Below are 20,049 nucleotides of genomic sequence, written 5' to 3'. Positions count from 1 at the left end.
TACTGGAATTGAAAGCTGGGAAAGAATGTACTTCTCATCTTCAACAACTGTCACCCTTTCTTGATCATGATATTATTCGTGTGGGTGGACGTTTACAAAATTCTGAGTTGAATTATGACAGCTGTCATCCGATTATATTACCGAAAAATGATCCATTGGTCACGCTTTTGATTGATTATTTTCATGAAAAGCACTGTCACGCTGGACCTCATTTATTGGCGTCTATTTTGAGACAAAAATATTGGATTTTATCAGCCCGTGTCCTTATAAGGAGTCATGTACGAAAATGTAACAAGTGTTTTCACTATCGTCCCACTCTTACACCGCCGAAAATGGGCAATCTGCCAGCCTGTAGAACTCTGTCGTCTAAACCATTCGTCCAATGTGGAGTTGATTATGGCGGACCCATTCGAATCACCATGGCCAGGCGTCGGAATCCTTTCATATTTAAATCGTACATTTGTCTTTTTGTCTGTATGGCAACTAAAGCCGTTCACATTGAATTAGTTTCGGACTTATCGACCCAAATGTTCTTATCAGCTTTTCGCCGTTTCCTTGCTCGACGAGGTCCTTGTAAGGTCATGTATTCCGATAATGGTACCAACTTCGTCGGCGCCTATGATGAGCTAATAAAATTGTCACGGATGCTGAACTCCAAGGAATATCAAAACCTGCTCCAGAATGAACTTGCTGATCATAGCATTGAGTGGAATTTCATCCCGCCAGGTTCACCTCACTTCGGCGGTCTTTGGGAGGCGAATATAAAATCAGTAAAGTCACACCTGTTTCGAGTTATTGGTAACCAGTTGTTGACTTACGAAGAATTGAACACTGTCTTAGTTCAAATTGAGGCTGTACTTAACTCACGCCCGTTATGTCAAATGAGCGCGGATCCGAGTGAACCCCTCGCCCTCACACCGGCTCATTTTCTCACTTTGACACCTCTTAAGTACCTTCCTATGTTAAATGTGGAAGATCGTCCAATGAATCGATTGGAGCGGTTTGAATTAGTCAATCAAATGGTTCAGTCTTTCTGGAGTCGTTGGCGCAAAGAATACTTACATGAATTACAAATCCGTGTGAAATGGTGTAAGGATTCCACCCCTCTCACGGTTGGTACAATCGTCCTAGTGGATCAACCAAATGTCGCACCGTTGAAATGGCCTATGGGGGTGATTGAGGAAGTATTTCCCGGTGCTGACGGTGTCGTTCGAGTGGCTATGGTGCGGTGCGCCAATGGTCGCTTCAAAAGGCCGGCTACAAAGTTGTATCCCTTGCCTACTCAATAATTTTCCTTTTGCATTTTTTGTTTTATTCTCGTTTTGTTTTATTTTTATTTCTTTCGTCGTTTATTCATTGTTTTTGTCGTTTCTTTGTTCTCTAGCCTTGTCTGAAAATAGCTTTTCAGCCGGGGGGGGATGTTGGAGCCAGCTCTAGTTTTCATTTTTCGTTTTTGAATTGGACGCGCGCTCCTCGTTCAGTTCGTATTTCTTTCACTTGAGTGCGTCGCGCTCACTAGCCGGTGGGTTTTTTCTTTCAGTTCAGTCTCGCTTTGGAATAGCTTGCCTCGAGTCAGGAATTGATAATTATTATTCGTCGATCATTCCCAGAAGAAAATCGTTCTTCAAATTATTATTTTTTCGTTAATGTTAAATCGTACACCGTAAACCTACGTTTGGAAGAGTGTTTGCCAAACTCCCTTTAGTTGAAAGTTTTAAACTATTATTTTTCGATTGGAAAGTTCACCGATCTATAGTCTTTAAAGACATTGTAAATATCTCGTCAGAAATATATGTGCAACGTTATATGATGGAAGCCGAATTTACCAACAGTAGATGACAATTAAGCTTGCCTTTTCACCATCCTTGATTCATCTCCTACCTCGGGGACACCTGAATACCTTACCTGGGAGTTGTAAGCTCAATAATATAAATATTACATTAGGTACTCTGCAGATTTTCGGTGAGTTGTTCTTTTATATATTCATTGCATGTACTTGTTTCTGTAGAGATATCACTTGTTTCTTTTCTATTCAATACAGTCCACTTTACATCAAAATTATTGATTACCAATTTAAAATCAATATAAATTTCTTAAAGTTGAACCTTAGAGTTTACAGCATAAGTAGATATCCCATGGTATAAGGCGTTTATGTCGCAACTTTTACTGGTAGCCCTATCCCAAGCCGATAGTTCACGTAGTTCTTTCCCATGCAGCTGTGTGATGCTGGTAGTCTCTCAAATTGTGCCGTTCATACACTCTCACCCCAACAAAACAGTAAAAATTGACAATAATCGACAGTAATCGGCTTGAGATAACAGTAAAAGTTGCGACATAAATTCCCTATACCGTGTGATATATATTTACGCTATTGTTCCTCTATGGTAATACTGAGGAGAAAAACTCAAAACCAAGAACCTAAACCAGGATTTATCTGAAATCGTTGTCTTCCCACAGAATCTTGATTATCAAGCCCTGGAAATTTCTCAAAAACGTTTCTCATTTACAGACAAGGATGTTAGAGCCTCAACATGAAATTCCTAACACTATTTAAAATAAAATAAATATTAGAATGATGAACCCACTTTACAATACTGATATCTGATTCTAATTGGAAAGATTAGGCTGTAGTGTGAAGAGCCTCACGTTTAAAAGCTAATTTTCACGACAATGAAGCGCAAGAAAATCAGGGCCCTCACATCCACTTCGTGTCAATAAACATACCAAATTAACAAAGTTGAGAGATTTGGAGAAAGCTCATCTCCGCATAATCTAACTCTATTGAAAAATGTTACCGAATGTGAAGAGCTTCACGGTTTAGTAAATAATGTTCACAACAATAAAGAACATGAAAATTAGAGCCCTAACATGCACTTCCTGTCGATAAACACACTAGATTACCAAAGTTGAAAATTTAGGAGAAAGCACATCTCCTCATAATCCACCTTTGTCAATAGATGCACACATTAAGAAACCAAATAACTATAATCCTAGACCATCACGCCTATTCTGATCCCGCAATAATTGAGAGCCTTCTTAACTGAAGACATCATTGAAAATTTTAATGACACACTAATTGAATGCCCTTCTCATAACAGCGGACATCTTGGAAATTTCGCGGGGCGGCAAGTTTGTATTAGCGATTTCACACCATAAATAGTATCTTGATAATTGCAGAGTCGAAAAGGCATCAGACCGTGGTTCTTTGTTCTATTGTTAAGGTTTGCCGTAGTCCGAGTTTATCACTAGGAATTTCTCAGCAACAATGGCACAGTAGGCGGAATAACTAAGCTGTTATCGTGAGATTCACTTCATAATGTCAGCATTCCTTACGAAGAACATGAATGCTCCCCATTCGACCAATGGTGACAGTTTGAAGTGAATTTCACTATAGAAATGATTGCACTAGTCCAGTATTGATCAAAGGCTTTGATCCTTTGCAATCGGATTAATTCAATTTCTGCAGCTAATATTGATATCTGGTTTTCAGCACTGTAGTGATGAATTTCCCAGCTGCTCCTAATCTGGGATTAGTTTTTGGGATTTCAAAATGGAAGGTAGGATTGACTGAAATCGTCTATTCAAGAGGATTTCGACGTCCTTCTCTATTCATTATAAACTTATCATGTACAGGTAAGCAAAAAATCTTAAGGTGCGTACAGATATACGCGCCACGAACATGAGCAATTCACTTCTAATCAGCTGATGCCAAGCTTTTCATATCTGTATCTTACCGTTTCTGTAAAAATACAGATATAGTCAGCTGATTAAAAGTGAATTGCTCATGTTCGCGGCGCGTATATCTGTACGCACCTTAATACAGTAAGACAAATTGGATTGAGTGAACCGGGGCTAAGTTCCATCTTTTTCATTCATTATTTTAAATTTTCTATTTAATATTGTTATAAAATTGATATTTTGTGTTTGAATTTATTAATAGACTATTATCGTTATAATACATATATTATTTTATAAAGATATTTTTTAGAGATATTGTGGAACTGCGTCATGGAACAGCAAAGTTCAAAATCCTGGAAGAGCGTATCCAATAGTAACTCAATAATATGTACAATATTCTTCTCAAACTGTTAATTATACAGTAATAAAATCTCTCTCTCTCTCTCTCTTGTTGGATAGTCCCAGGAATTTTAACAAGGGGAAAATTTGATCCAATTTCCACGGTATAGAAAAAAAAACTGAATAAGAAAACATTTTTAATGTGGTTAATATACATGCATACAAAAAATAGCTTGAAATATTTCCAGCGTTGAATTGTAGATCATTACAATAAGTCTGCAAGTCTGCAACGATTTCGCATTCTCAAAATTGGAGATTAATGGTTAACAATATTATCAGACGATAATGTGGTATGATTATTATATGTGAAATGTGATATAACATTATATTCGAATAATAAAGGAGATATAATTATAATTTCTTAGAACAATCACCAAATTTCAATAGCAGAAGAATATTTTTGGCATCAGGACAATAATCCACTAGAAATCTAGTATGTGATAAGAATTTTGATTTCCATAACCCGTTAATATCAATTCCAGAGATTGCCTCTCCAATTAATCATCATCCAAATTAGCAAAAGAGCAATTTTCGCCCATTATGTCTCGTTTAATACCTGTGAAAAGCGCATTAAATCTCTCCCGCCGATTTTCCAAGCTAATGGATCGACGACTAGCTTTTCCAATCTATTTCAAGAAACTAATTACATGCAATGCGTGCTGCAAGGGTGAAGGTCGCTACAAAATGGAAATTGTAATCTCAATACCAATAATTGAAGTCAGGCTTCCACTAGCCAATTAACATGTGCTAATCCTTTAATCGGCAGTATGCTGCAATTGTAATTCTAATCACAGACCAACTGATTCTAGGTTGGAGCAAATAGCTAATGTATCGAATAAATTGATTGTTCTGATTTATTGAATTCGAAATACCGTACAACCAATAGCTTCAATAACAACGGTAGATAGACCTAATACCTGCATGAGGATTTTGTTAGTACAGTAGGTGATTTTAATTACCGACTGTTTGATTTTGGGATGGATAGGAGCCACAATTGATTGATTTTAGGAGCCACAATTTAATATTATAGGTATTGAATAAATTGAATGTTCTGATTTATTGAATTCGAATTACTGTACTAACACATGATTCATTAATCGAATTATGCTACTATGAATAGCTTTAATAGGTACGATAAGTACCAGACGTCATTCATAAGGATTATGGAATAGACCGATAGTGGAGGATTGTAATTTTAATCATCAAGTAACGATTGATTTTATGATGGAAGTACAGACATATTGGATGATGCCTAATATGAATTATTGGTTCTGTTTTAGTGAATGCGGAAAGTGTTCAACCAATCGAATTGTTTGCTTTATTTCGATCTTTTAAGAATATTATTGAATGGAAACTGTCCTAATATTTTATATTAGCAGTGCAAATAAAAAAATCTTCATTTATCTTCATGGAGGACATAATTTGGTCGCAGAACCCTTTCACAGAAATCAAATTTGAGAGCTCCTCTGACAATGGCCACATATTGACATATTTCTCAGTGATGCCAGTCTCTAAATCATTGTTCATCCAACAAACAACAATCCCATCACAATCCTAATAAATCATTACCGAGCAGCGACCGTAGTGATACAGTTACCTAAACCGCTATTATTGCCTGTTATCTGTGGAATCAATCTATTGGCCGCCGCGGCTGGGAAATCCAATTTTGTCCAGCTTTTCCAACCAATCAAGGCACAAGCCTGCCGACAGGATGTAATCCAATGAAAAGCAGGCAAACAATTAATGCCTGTCTGGCCTATATTGCTATTAAGGGTACACGGAAAGCAAAAAAAAAAAAAAAAATTGTTGGTGATTTTTGAATTTTACCACCATTGGATAGTTCATGTTTTTCTGCATTCATTGATGTGCGATATTGTATGTTTTGATGTTAAATTATATTTGGAATAATGTTTTGAAAAATAGTCTACACGTCTCATTTCTCCAATTTTTGTGATGATGGTGGAGCCTGAATAAAATTTGTTGTAACTTTTGAACGAATTGACCAATTTTTATCAATTTTGCGTTGTTCTTTAGCTCTTTAGGTTGACTACATTGTTAGCCAGAAGAGATAGCAAAAACATGCTTTGTAAACATGGAGTATAGGTTATGTTATTGTTATGTTCGTTCGCGCATACAAGTTGGTATTTTCTCCATGAAAGTTGGAACAATTGTTAAAATATTTATTTAGTGCAACTAAACTGAACTTTCTCTCTAATAATCAATAAATGAACTTGTATTATGCCTCGTTATAGCAATCGAATCACCAAAAAACAGAATCATAAAGGAATTGGTGGACGTGGTAGAGTGAAGAATGTGGATGTAAATATTAGTGAAACCAAAGACTCAAACCCATCATCAACAAGCTCTGAAAAAAAATTATCCGGTTCTAACTTTGATAAATATGAAGGTAATAACAGTGAAGTTCATGAAATTATCAATTTACATATATTGTCACAAACATTATTCAAACATTCTGAGTGTAAATACTGTAAAAAAAGTGGATTAGAAATTAGAAGTACATTTAGTGGAGTAGGTCTTGCTTCACAGCTTGAAATTTATTGTGTGCATTGTACATTCAATGAAAAATTTTACAGCTCTTCAGAAGTAGAAATAGACAATGATAGTTTTTGTGGAACTCTTTATGATGTGAACATTAGATTTGTGTATGGTCTAAGGTCTATCGGCAAAGGCCAGAGAACTGGTCAGTAATTGTGTGGTGTCCTAAATCTACCTCAGCCTCTTACTAAATTTGCCAATTATAATAAATGCAACAAATCAGCATTTCAACCACAAGAACAGTCTTCCAGAAGCTGTGATGGATACAATCAAACCTATTTATAGGGAACTGAGTCAACCCAATCTATTGAAAAAATGTTTACATTGTGGCACCCAAAATGTGAACGAAAGTGTGAATAATGTAATTTGGAATCGCATTCCTAAAAATACATTTGTGTGCTACAAAACTTTGAAGCTTGATGTATTGGATGCTGTAGCATGCTTCAACAAGGGGAACATTATAAAGTGTGAAGTGTTAAATGAAATTGGTGTTCAATGTGGCGAAAGGATGATTGAAAAAACTATGAAGAAGATTGACAATGAACGGATACGAGATGCAAAAAATTCAATCAGCGAGTATGAACGGGCATCAAGAAGGCAGAAAAGGAAGCAAACTGATAAAGAATTTGGAGAAGAACCTGCATATGACCCAGGAATGTACTGAATTATGAGTGAGTAGTGATCAGTATCAATGTATTTTCATTAAAACTGCAAAAAATACCAGTTTTTTTAGTTTTTGTTCATTTCTCAGAAATTGAATTTTTTTGTGCATAAGGTACATTTTCTCAAAAACCATTCAATCGATTCCTTTGAAACTTGGACACATCATGTACATTGCCAAGATACACAATCATGAGTTTTTTGAATAACCTAAATTGAATAATAAAAATAATAAAAAATATTTTTGGCTTAAAAACTAATTTTCAAAATGTTGATCATAAAAAATTTTTTTTCTTAAAAACTGTTGGATATTTTCTGTTTTAAAAACTCATGATTGTGTACAACATACCTATTGAGATTGTGTGAAAATTTGAAGCAAAAATATCCAGTAGTTTTTGAGAAAATGTTCCTTATGTTAACATGGAGTAAGATAGGGATTCCGTGTCCCCTTAAGTTAACGGTCGTCTATTGGTTCTATTCTCTTAGCCTCTATTTAACATATATAGAAGGCTACATATACTACTGTATACAACTATCGACTATAGCATCTCTATTCATCCTGAATTCTACGTATACTACTGTATATATCTATAGACTCATCACTATTCATCCTGATTTCCCAGTTATCTATGGACTGTAGCATGGATATCGACTAATTACAGTAAACCTATGTACTATCATAATATGGGTATTATATACTTCCAGTTTGATGAAGTTTCACTATTTCCTATAATAAATTCCAAACTATCTATAGACTTTAGTATGTATATAGACTTGTTGCAGTGCACCAAGTTCTGTACAATATACTTTCAATTAGATGTATGAGAGAAACTTCACAAATTTAACTAAAAATTATTTCCAATTTAGCGAGAAAGTTTGATTTTTTCGGGTTTAAATTTTTTTATATCAGTATTTTCCAAGCTTTTGGAGAAATTGAGTACGATAGGCTATTTCCATTTGATTCAGTTTCTAAAACATACATCTAAATTCCAAGTTCTTAGATTTCGTATTTCTGACTGAAAATTGAACTCAAATTCATCCACAATAACATCTAACAAAAATCAGGAGAACCGTTTACGGCTGAGGTTTATGCTATTTCATGATCATGAAATAATATATTTTATAATATACTAGCAGGTAACCCGTGCTTCGCAAGGGTCTTTCTTAAAACTTATTTTTTCAAAATAGGCCTATGTACAGTGAGTCTAGTCATTCTATCAGGGCTCGAATAATTTTGAAATTTCAATTGAATACAAATGGAAGAATATAATTTCTTTATGTAAATAACAACACCTACATTGAAAGACATATTAACTGCATGCGTTTTCATATTGCCGATACAGCATTGATGAAACTGTAGACGTTTATTCAGCATTTCTCCAAAAATTGTTTTAGCTGAAAAATTAATAATCCATGCCACGTGTAGGCCTAAACATTGCATCAGGAAAACAAAGTTTCAAAACTATGTTTTTCAGGTAGAAAGCAATATAGAAACAGATGTTCCTTTTTTAATTTCGACCATATGATTTGGTGATTTTTTAATGAAATCGAATGTACCATTATTGAAATTTAAACTTTAATTCTGAAAAATCTAGGAGGAAAATTAAAATTTGGGCTTCCAGGTGCACGAGATTGATATTTTTAGAATCTATGTGCAAAATTTGGAGATCTAAATCATTCCCGTTTTTCCGGTACGCAATCCACAAGTTGACATGTTTTGATGCGAACAAACGAACACACGAACAAACACAACCCTACTCTCTCTTATTATATAGATGCTATTTTAAAAAATAACATATTTTTATAGGCTAATGTTTCTGAATAAATAAATTTACTTCATACTTCATATCTGGATGAAAAACTGCTAACTGTAATACTGTATAGATTTCATTTACACAATCACATCACCAAATTTATGACTGTAGGACTACTACCTATCCTTATTAGCTTGCCATGCCCGCTACCTACAGCTATACCATGCTCTGTACATAGTATAACTTTATTTCAGTTTACTATATAACTGGTGTGCGAATTGAAAATCCATGGACAATGACTAGATGTCGAGCTACAATTACTTCTCCGCTGGCTAAGTGGCTTAGTGACTGTGAACCAGATACAAAACTGAAACAAAATGGCCACTAGAAACAGAGGATTGTAGGCCAGTAATAATGAATGGGTACACGACTGAGAGGAAATCTTTACAGCGGTCTGGTTTCATTTCTCAATGTACCAGCTTGTACTTTGTGATGGAGGGAATGAATTATCCCAAGTGCCATGCTCTAATCCTAGAATAGAAAATTAAAGGAATTTCAATGAAATAGAATATATTGCCTACTTATTTGGAGCTTGCTTTATTAGTATAATCAACGATTACACGTAAAAAGTAGTTCATAGTTTTAGCAAGTACGTGATTGATTCAATCATTTTTTATCATATTGCAAAGTGCAAACGAATCAGTCATTCTTGTTGTTTCAACAGTATACACATACACAAATTGAAATTAAGTAGAAAATTGGAGGAAAGCAAACAAAATTTATTAAAATGAATTACGAATGAATTATTGAAAACTACGCGTTATTCAATCAGAAAATCTGTAAATTGATAAAATATTGGAGAAAATTGAATGAAATATAATTTACACTAATAAGGATTTATTTTGAATAGGTAATATTATTATAAAAGTAGATTTATTGAGAAAACAATGAACAGAGGAAAATAAAAATATGAAATACTAAAGAAAAGGGAGCTTTAGATAGGCTGAGATGAAGAAGAAAATACTGGATCACAGATTGAAGGGGAAAGGTTTCAAATTTACGTATCAGATAACATTTTAATTATCCTTCATTAAAACTGAGAGCTATGGATGGAGATTATTCTACTAATGACGAATTCCTGAACACTGATGAAATATTGAAATATTCATATCTGATCCGAATGCAATCCGTCTTTATAGATTCCTTATAAATGTGTACAGCATCAATGCTTCTAATTCGAACAATGCTGACAGGTTGAGATGAATCTGACTATATCAGACAATTGGTCTACAACTAAATGGTCTGTATCCCCGAAGAGGAGAAAGTGGCTAAACGTTTTCCACTTTTCAGCAGCGATTGAATCATTGACACATTAGTGGACTGAATCATCAACTGGGGAAAGAAGCACTGTTCGATGTATTCGAGGCGTGACGACAAGATCCACTCGATTGAGGCAATTGGGAGTGATTCAGTTTGTTGCTGCTTCTATGAATTGCAAATCAGGACGGATGTGAACTGCACAGATATGAGGAAGAAAGACAGTTATTACCTAAATACATGTGTACGGTACTAGTACTATCATAGAGAATAGATAGCAATATGCTATATTTTCTCTACCGAGTCATATTTTTCATCTTACAGCTAACACTGATGGAATAGAATTCATTAAAATTTTCAAGCGTCTATAAATCAAAATGGTTCAACTACAGCCAATTACACAAACATCGATTTTTGGACATAGAAATTTTTGCCGTCCTTACGAATTCTAATAGATGATGTCAAACAGATGTTTGTCAAGCTCCGTTTAATCTGGTAGAATTCATATGAACGTCAAAAAATCGAACGTCCAAGAATCGATATGTGAAGAACTGGCTTAACAATTCTAATTTTCAAAAAATTGTAATTGTTCTGATTGCCTTTTACCCCCATTTAACTCAAGCTGAATCTGAGGTATTGAAGTTACATTCCTTACTGAGAATTATAACAACTTCACTAAATCGGACTTTACATGGAACTAAATAGTTTTTATCCTATAAAGAATTACGCAGAAGTAAAATGTCACACTGGCATTTGAACTAGAAATCCTGAAGCATGAAATAACCAGATCAAAGAAAAGCATATAACTACCACCGGATTCATAGTGCATACACCATTGGATGTAGTTCTAGAGGTATACAACAATGATGCCATATAAATTAAAGTATAAAAAACGAATTGTTATAGTGTATATCTTTGTAAATTACTTGTTTTTGTTCAAATAAATAAAATAAACTATGGAACACCTGGTCAAGTGACGACAGTGGAAACTAAGGTTCTAATTATAGTAGCCTATACAGTTCTGTACAGAATGTACCAATGTACCTAGAATACATGTATTCTAGGTACCTTTGACTGTACTATGTACATTTATACATTCCACTGTATAAACTATTTATATATTTCGAGTGACGCCAGCCAGTCTGCCCTTATCCTTATCCAGTCGATTGAAAAACAAGTCCAACTGGTTTTGAGTACTTGGACGATTTCAAGCAGTTGAGTTTCCTTGCAAGGGTCGATGAATTCTCGCGAGCGAACCGCGAGTCCACAATTAAGGTGACTTGTCCTAGACATTTCACTTGTGCTCAAGGGTAAGATTGCCTTATTGTTCGCTCCACTTACTATACACGGCACTCTTTCCTTTAGAGCTATGTGGACTAGGTTGTTGTGTTTGTGGGATAGTATGATGATTTTTACTAATAGAAACAGGAGTTATATAGTGAGGTCCACGTTATAATGACAGTGGATAAAGATAGGAGAATAGCGATGCCGATTCTCTGTTTTAATTAATTATATTTCTACACTGTCAAAAACTTACTTTGCATCGTTGTGGACCTAGAAAAGGATAGTACCACCGGCTTTGTCGAATGATAGACAAGGATAGCAAAACCAAAGTTGATCAAATACTGTCATAATAACGTGGACCTCACTATAGTAAATTGTTATAAAAAAGGGGAAATATTCCACATTTGATTGCTATACTCACCTATTAATTATCAGTAACTCTTTTGCGAATTTTCGGTTGTTCAATACCTATCATAGTTTATCAGTATCAAAGTTTTATAGCAATTTGTAGTTTTACTAATTTGTAATGACAATTCAGGCAGCTCACCACCGGTAGCTCTCGCGTAAACACAAACCAGGATCATTTTATAACTCAAATATGTGTAACACTAGTTCGCCTCATGATGCACATTGGTTGACGCTAAATGGACTAGCAAATGATGACGGTCAAACAAACTTATGTTCTCCTGATCGAAAACTACACAGCATCTCGAAGAAATTGGAAATATACAGTGTATATAGGCTATAGACATTTGAGACTAATGAGCTTTATATGTGTTGAGTATCTGCCATACGCTAAATAAATAAATAAATATATAAATATTTGATCTATGATTAAATCTAATCACTTTATATTATTATTATTATTATTATACTCAATGACAATAGTCTGGAGAACACTATTAATATTTCTGAAAAATGAGAAAATTTCTGAAAATATAAAAATATTTATATTAAATAAAAAGAAATATTAAATAAAAATATTTCTGAAAAATCTCGAGCTAATAAATATTGAAACTAGCGAGACATGTTCATTGAAAAATACTTCAACAGATGAACTATACCACTACCTCCGTAAACACCTCTGTTTACGGAGGTAGTGACTATACACTTTAAATAATTGTTTTGGGTTCGGAGAACTCGCAAACCTGGTGAGCAATCAAGCAAATAGTTATTTCAAAAAATATTGGTCGTTGATTTAAATTATTTCAGATTACTAGTTTACTACCACACATGCAATACGTATTTCATCGCCTTCCCACACCCAGATCCACCAATGAAAATACCCAATGATGAGTAATTAATTGGATTTTATTAATATATCCACTATAATAATTACGCAGCGCTAATTTTCAGTTTGTATTAACGCTACCTGGCTCCAGGCATTACTACAAAAGCTCCGTTCAGAGCATAAATCTGGTGAAGTAGTAAACACAAACTGTGACCTCACTCTCATTACAAACTGTCAGCATTGATTGAATGAGAAGCATAGATGTTATTAATGAGGAATGCTGACAGTAGGCTGTACCAACCGAAGCGTTACTTGTGACACCTGAGTGAACAACATATCCCAACAGCTATAACTATATAGTTATGTAAGCTGTTATAATATATAGTTACAAGTACCTCGATATAAAATCAGCTGTTATATAGCTGACTTGACTCTTTATCGTTCGATGCTGGAACACTGGAGCAGAACAGTTGGTGAGATTCACTACAATGTAGTCAGCATTGCTTGAATGGGAAGCACAGGTGCTATTTATAAGGAACGCTGTCAATTAAAGTGAATCTCACTATGACATCAGACATCATCAAAGATCTCTTAGCTGATTTTTTTCTTTGAGTTTTTCACCACCGACCATTAACTTGTCAACTTTGATACGTTGATTTAGAACATCTTTTGTTACAAATCTGTTCAGTGATCATATTCGTATAGCTACAAAGTATCTACCTACTCCATCAAACTGACACTTTTCAAGTCCAATCATGGTAGAAAATTATACTCTAGTTTTGTAAAAACCAACTGCTACTTTTTGAGTCTATCAAGATATAAAATTATGGTTTAGTTTTAAAACAAGTTTAATGTTGCAAAATAGATGAAAAAGTATAGAATTTGTGAAAAAAAAAATTATGAATAAATGACGTAAGGATGATGATGAAAAACTGGATAGATAGCTTGTATCAGAGCTGGCAATGATTTGATATTTTTGATGACTGGAACAAAGGAAAGCAGAATTCTGCTGTGTAATTTAGTACTTGGGTCTAGAGATGAAATGAAATAAATTATGAATGAATTTGAGTGATGGCGTGCCTGGGAACCAGTCTAAAATATAAATGACATTTACTATGTTACATACTTGACTGACATTTGATTACTGAAACTCATATAATATGAGTTTATCCCATGATGAATTCTGCATAATGTTTTGGTGGTTTTAAATTATATGGATAAATATTGTTTATAATATTTTATCTATGGTGTTTTCTTATTCTCTCCGTAAGCAATCCCCGGTCGTATGTTGATGGGAAGGATTATTTTACATCCGTCTTAAAGAATCGACAAGTATTTGTTGAAACACCACCGATTTATTAAGTTACATTACAATTTTATACTATAGTTATTCTAATTGCATTTAATCTTTATTCTCTTTGATTAATTTCAATTATCTATACTTTGTATAATTCGTTTAATAATTAGCATTATCGTCATTTAATGTAAATTAGTGTATAAGCCAGTAAATATTGTAACATACATAAACAAAGAAATCTAAGCAATTTCAATTCAGGAATATCTCTCTCTAACGTGAAGTCTACCCGAACTATCAATTTCATCGAATGGTATTCATAACAGTATAAAATGTTAATCGATGTAGAAATGAAAAGTGAAAATCTGCATTTTGTGTTTACATGGAGAGTAATTATTCATTAGCAACTGCTTATTTCACCAAGCTCTTCAGACCACGACAATATTAGAAGCATGACTTATTGAATACGTGTAACTGTGGTATAATCATAAACAACACACAAATTACCAGGAGAGGGTTCGATTCCCGGTTAGAACAGACATTCCCTATGACCAATCACACTTGTTATCTATGAAAGCCTCTTGATAGAAAACAAAAAGGAAGCAACCACTGTCATTGGACCATGATAGGAAGTAAGTTCTGTCATTCTGTTGTGTCCCTGGAACACTCATAGACTGAGAATGAACAGATTCAGAACAGGACAGGGGAGATTCCAAAAACATGCATGGATGGGGCCTATCTGACACCTCTCTTCGTGAATGTGGTCAGGAGCAAACCATGAACCACATCATTGTCGAGTATTCATTGACAAGATTTCAGGGAGGGCTAGAGAAGTTGCATGTAGCAGATGACGAGGCCATACTCTGGCTCAAAAACTTAAAAATGCATGAATGAACAACTGTAATTCCTTTTTATTTGTTTCTGCCACTGCCTATCCATACGACATAAATACATATATATAACACTTATAGCAAACTAGCCCTATCCTTATTATTGGTAGAAGTATTTATCCTTAAATTTGGACAATTTGTTTTACAAATTGGGATAAAAAGAAGTTTTGGACTGTAGTCTGTTTCTTTATCCTCAAGTTGATTGTGAATGATAAAAAAATAAATAAGGAGGAACACCCATAGGGGAACAAGTCTGACATTTGTCAGAGGATCACCAATGAAAATCAAACACATTTACTGGTAAAAATTAGCATCCATTATTGACAATTAAAGAAGGAATCAATAGGTAGGATTACAAGCTCTGACAAAGATCGATTCCTGATATTCAAATTCAAATTTATTGAATCTCAAAAAAATATACAACACTTTCAAGACACAAAAATATATATATATATATATATATATATATATATATATATAAGAATCTACACCTGCAAAGAAACCCTGTGCGCAGGTGTGAGTTGCAATATAAATGTTTTTCAAAAATATTTAACAAAAATGATCCAAAAAAAATTTCTTGAAAAAATACAGAATAAAAACTAGTACTTAATAATAAAGAGGATACTAAAAATAAAGGAACGGAAGGAGAAAAGACGGAAAAGGCCAAGAAGAAAAAAGAAGACGAAGAAGAAGGAGAATGAAGAAGAAGAGAACGGTAAGAAGTAGGTAAGTCAACTGCAACCATGGAGTAGACGAAAATTAGTTTATTTAAAACAATTTTTCCTCGATTTTATTTGCTATTATCCATTTATCTATGTCTGATCTAAGCCTTTGGTTTATGTTTGTTTTTTAAAGAATATTTAAGGGAATGTGGTTTATTAATATATTGGAAATATAAGAAAACTGTCTCCTACACACATTCAAGTCCATTCTGATAAATTGGAAAATGTCTCGCGCGGGGCGCAAGCCCAAAAGAGATTCTCGAGGTTCAAATAAATTTTTATTTTTTATAATATATAGTACCAAATTTTTTATGAAAAGTTGTCGAACTGTTAAAACCTTGAACTCCCTGATATCAAAAAGAATAGCCTATAGATCCCTGGATAATGCCCACATAAGCTATGACATGTGGATGATGAGATGGGATGATGACAAAATGGAACAACCACGCGGTTGGTGGGGTTCGAACCCACGACACTTCCGGCTGCAGTTCATATGATTTCGCAAGATACCTTGTCAGCTCAATAAGGTGTTATTATACAAAAATACATCTATAATACAATTTAAATGACAGTAATCTTTCAATTTTTTACATAAATAACAAACAGTAATAGTCTTTTCCGACTATTGTATTGCTTGCTCTTTCAAATAAATAAATACAGTAATAATAATTAGTTCATTATCCTATTCATTCCTACTCTATACCTCTACCTCTCTACTAAAAATATCAACATCTACAGTGCATTTCATGGCGCTTCAAGTCTCCACATATGGCCAGAGGTCTTCAGCCATGAAATGTACTGTAATGAACTCCACTTCATGCATTGGTTTGAATGGGAAGCATTGATATTATTTATAAGGAATACTGATAGTATAAAGTTAATCTCACTATAGTGTTTGTGCTAACGCTACCTGACACAGCACAGAGACCATCTCCACCATTCTGTGCATCCTGTCAATATTCCCACGCGACTAAATTAACATCGGAGAGTGTAGCATATTATACGAACAGTGCACAAAGAAGAGTCGCGCCACTCAAATGAGAACTTCCTCAGGAACTCCACTTGGACGACGCGAGTCTATCCACATGCGCAAGGATAGCATTGGAGCCGAGCTACAGTTACTTAGTAATTAACCCAGCTGATACTGTGTGAACACTTCTTGATTGTATTGGCGATGGTTATCTTGAGTGAGATCCGTCGCCAATAAGCACGGTTCGGTACTTATCTGATCAAGTTCATCGAACAAAGCTAATTATTGAATTAATTAGTTGGCTATGGAATTTGGGAGTTCGTCGACAAACTAACTACTGTTTGGCACAGTTCTAGTTTGGTAAAGTGTATGTAATCATTTTTCTATGAACTTTTCACATCCTGAACATCGAGGACAATAATATATTATTAATTGCTTTGAAAGCTATCAAGATTTCGATGAACCTACTTGTACTATGGAATGGTTCCTTGCGAACATCAGGGACTATATAATTATTTTTAAAATTAACTGGAGAAAAGCATTGCCAATTAGATTATTATTGAAAGTTGGCTAGTTTCAGTTTGCAAACTGAAGACTGCCAACCTGCTAAGATTCTAGAATTTTGGCAATAGGCTTTTAAAAATAGAAACTTATTGTAAAGATTGCAGAAATGTCTGTGCTTGTAAGACGAAAAAGAGGGCAGAAATCGGTATGATTCATTCCCTATATAAAGCTCTTACCGTATTACATCGCTATAACAAATAAAACCTTATTTGTGTGAACAATATTATTATTTCCGATAATGGGAATAGCAATAGCCTATTCACTGAACTTTAATATTGGTGGAATTATTTGAAATTACATAGAAACATTGTCTGTGGCAATAAAATAAATAATGGTTGGATGGATAGGCGTGCCCCTGTATACTGATCATAGGAGGTGATTATTTTATGAATATTAATCTCTTATCCCGGCAAGACGTGATGGGGTATGATTGAAAATACTGTGAAGAAGCTGAAATAAATGTATGTTTAGAGATTAGAGGGAAACTTCTGCGAAAAATTTTGGTAGAAGAGATGAGGCCCATGATCTATTATTGAAATTTTATATTGCTGAATAGTAATTTTTCAATTCTATACGGTAACTAATGATTACCCTACCGGCTCAAGTGATTTTCAATGAATTTTGAGATGACAGTCCTTTTTTCAATCATCAGGAATCATTGATCCCATCAATGATTCATTCTTCCATCCCTGAAGGCAAAGACACTTGATCCGTATTAATAATTCCTGATTAATAGTACTGTAAATTAGAACCTTGACTATTCGTACCTCTATAATTCGTAGTAAAGCAATGTATTTCGGTCCCCTCCAAAATTCGTAGTAAGAACGAGCTCTGGCTAATAAGAACGACCTCTCTATAATTTATTCATAGTTCTGTCTGCGACAACACTCATGTACAATATTATAGTATTACACTCATGAGAAGGCACAACATACTTATGCCCAAAACTTATTTTCCTGACTATACAGCTATACTGCATTGTACGGTATATGCCTGCCTATCGGTATCAATGAAATTCTATTGGAAAAATGTACATTCGAATTGTTTTAAGCATATAATTATATGATGTATAAACATCCCAGACATTTTACAATATCTAGGATGTGTCATTCAGAGGAAAGGACCAGGTGGATTTGATTCCAAAGTAGGTAGGGAATGTCCAACATTTATAGATGTTTACTCTTTTCGTATTATATGCTGGTACAGGGCAATATCTACGGTACTAATATACGAACGCAAGCACAAAATGTTATAGTCCTTTATTAGTTAAACTTAGTTAACACAAAATGTTCAAAACATAGTCAACAATTAAATATACACTTCCATGTTCAAAATTCATATAAGTTTTTCAGTACAAGCTACACAATCTTATTTGAACTTCAATTAGAATGCAGATAGCTGAAAAATGAATTTATTGCGCATTTGATAGATTACCCTAACTGACAGTATTTATGCCGGCTTCGTTGAAAAATTATATAACAAGACAGGAGATAATGTCATGCATGAATAAATCAATATGAAAACAGGAATAAGTAGAATGTCGTGCATAATAATGCTGTAAGTTACCTGTTCGAGTGAAAGGAACAACTGACGACAGACACAAAAGAAATAGAAGCTTCGGCTGAAAAATCGTTCTCCGTAATAAATATCCAGTCCTAAAACTGCAAATCCTCTCAGTTAAATCCATGATTTTCATACGGGTTCTACTCTTCGAAGAACTTTTGAACTTTCGACAAGCACAGGTTACCATTGTGAACTTGGTGTCGTTGATTTTTCGAGAACCGAACTTAGTTGATAAATTTAAGAACTTGAGTGGTTTCTATGTGAGAAACTCATGAATAACAATCTCATAAAACACGATAATTTACTGCACTCACACCAAGCAAAAGCTTGATCGATGAAACACTTGTAAAAGCACACATCATAAGCACCTGGGCCTTCAACAAAACACACCTGTAGTTGGGTTACCTGAGACTTGACAAAGCTTCACGGAAACTTTGTTTGATAAACACGTATAAATTGGCGGAAGCCCGACGAAAATACATTTCGACAACTAGAAATCCACTGGACGCGATCACAAGAAACAATTTGTAGACATATTCACGAGTAACTAACAACAAAAACTTTTGAACAACCAAACTCTGCCGAAGCCGATCCGTTACTCAACGACTATTCCCCTCTACCTGACTTCATGGCTTTCTGGCCGCTGACAGTAGTGCTAGTTCAAATTTTTGCCGCAAGGGGCAGCACACTCTGACTGGCAAGTTTTTTAGTTGTTAATTTTGCTACCAGAGTGCTGCATCAACCGAGGGAGCCAAATTCAAATGGTAGCTCTTTGATTCTCATCTATTCATACACATAAATTTGTATTTATCTATTCTCAATTGATAAACAATATTTATATGGATTGGTTCCGTAGATGAATATTTAGGGCTCGACTGTTTTAACAATTCAAGCTTCATAATGTTACAAACAATAAACTTTTGGCTAAACCAGATGAAGACTAAACTTTACTAAGGTATCTAAGACTTATTTACTGTAACTTTACGTTGATTTTAATTTAGGCTATTGTTTGTATAATATATTCAAATAATATTATGAATAAAAAATGATAATTGTTGAAGACAAATGACAATTGTTGAAGCTATTCATTCACTTGCCTAAATGATCAGCATGAGTTTTGATCTACTGTAGGTACAATAATTGTATAATATAATACCAATTATACAG

General features: G+C 34.3%; 1 protein-coding gene across 6 annotated transcripts in view; it reads right to left on the bottom strand.

Moving 5' to 3' along the window:
- The window catches only part of LOC111050276 (protein sidekick), a 186,198-nt gene extending 166,694 nt beyond the window's left edge, over positions 1-19,504 (bottom strand). For all 6 annotated transcript variants that reach the window (XR_005572372.1, XR_005572371.1, XM_039437087.1 and 3 more), the window contains exon 1: positions 18,886-19,504. Coding sequence is in view for 4 of the 6 variants with exons in the window: in XM_039437087.1 (XP_039293021.1) it covers positions 18,886-19,069 (184 nt within the window). In the remaining 2 variants the exon portion in view is untranslated. The remainder of the gene's footprint in view (positions 1-18,885) is intronic.
- Between the last annotated feature and the right edge of the window lie 545 nt (positions 19,505-20,049).

Source organism: Nilaparvata lugens, chromosome 10 (assembly GCF_014356525.2).
Source record: "Nilaparvata lugens isolate BPH chromosome 10, ASM1435652v1, whole genome shotgun sequence".
Classification (NCBI taxonomy): Eukaryota; Metazoa; Arthropoda; class Insecta; order Hemiptera; family Delphacidae; genus Nilaparvata; species Nilaparvata lugens.
The sequence above is the reverse complement of the archived record's forward strand: the minus strand, read 5'-3'. Positions and strand labels throughout refer to the sequence as shown.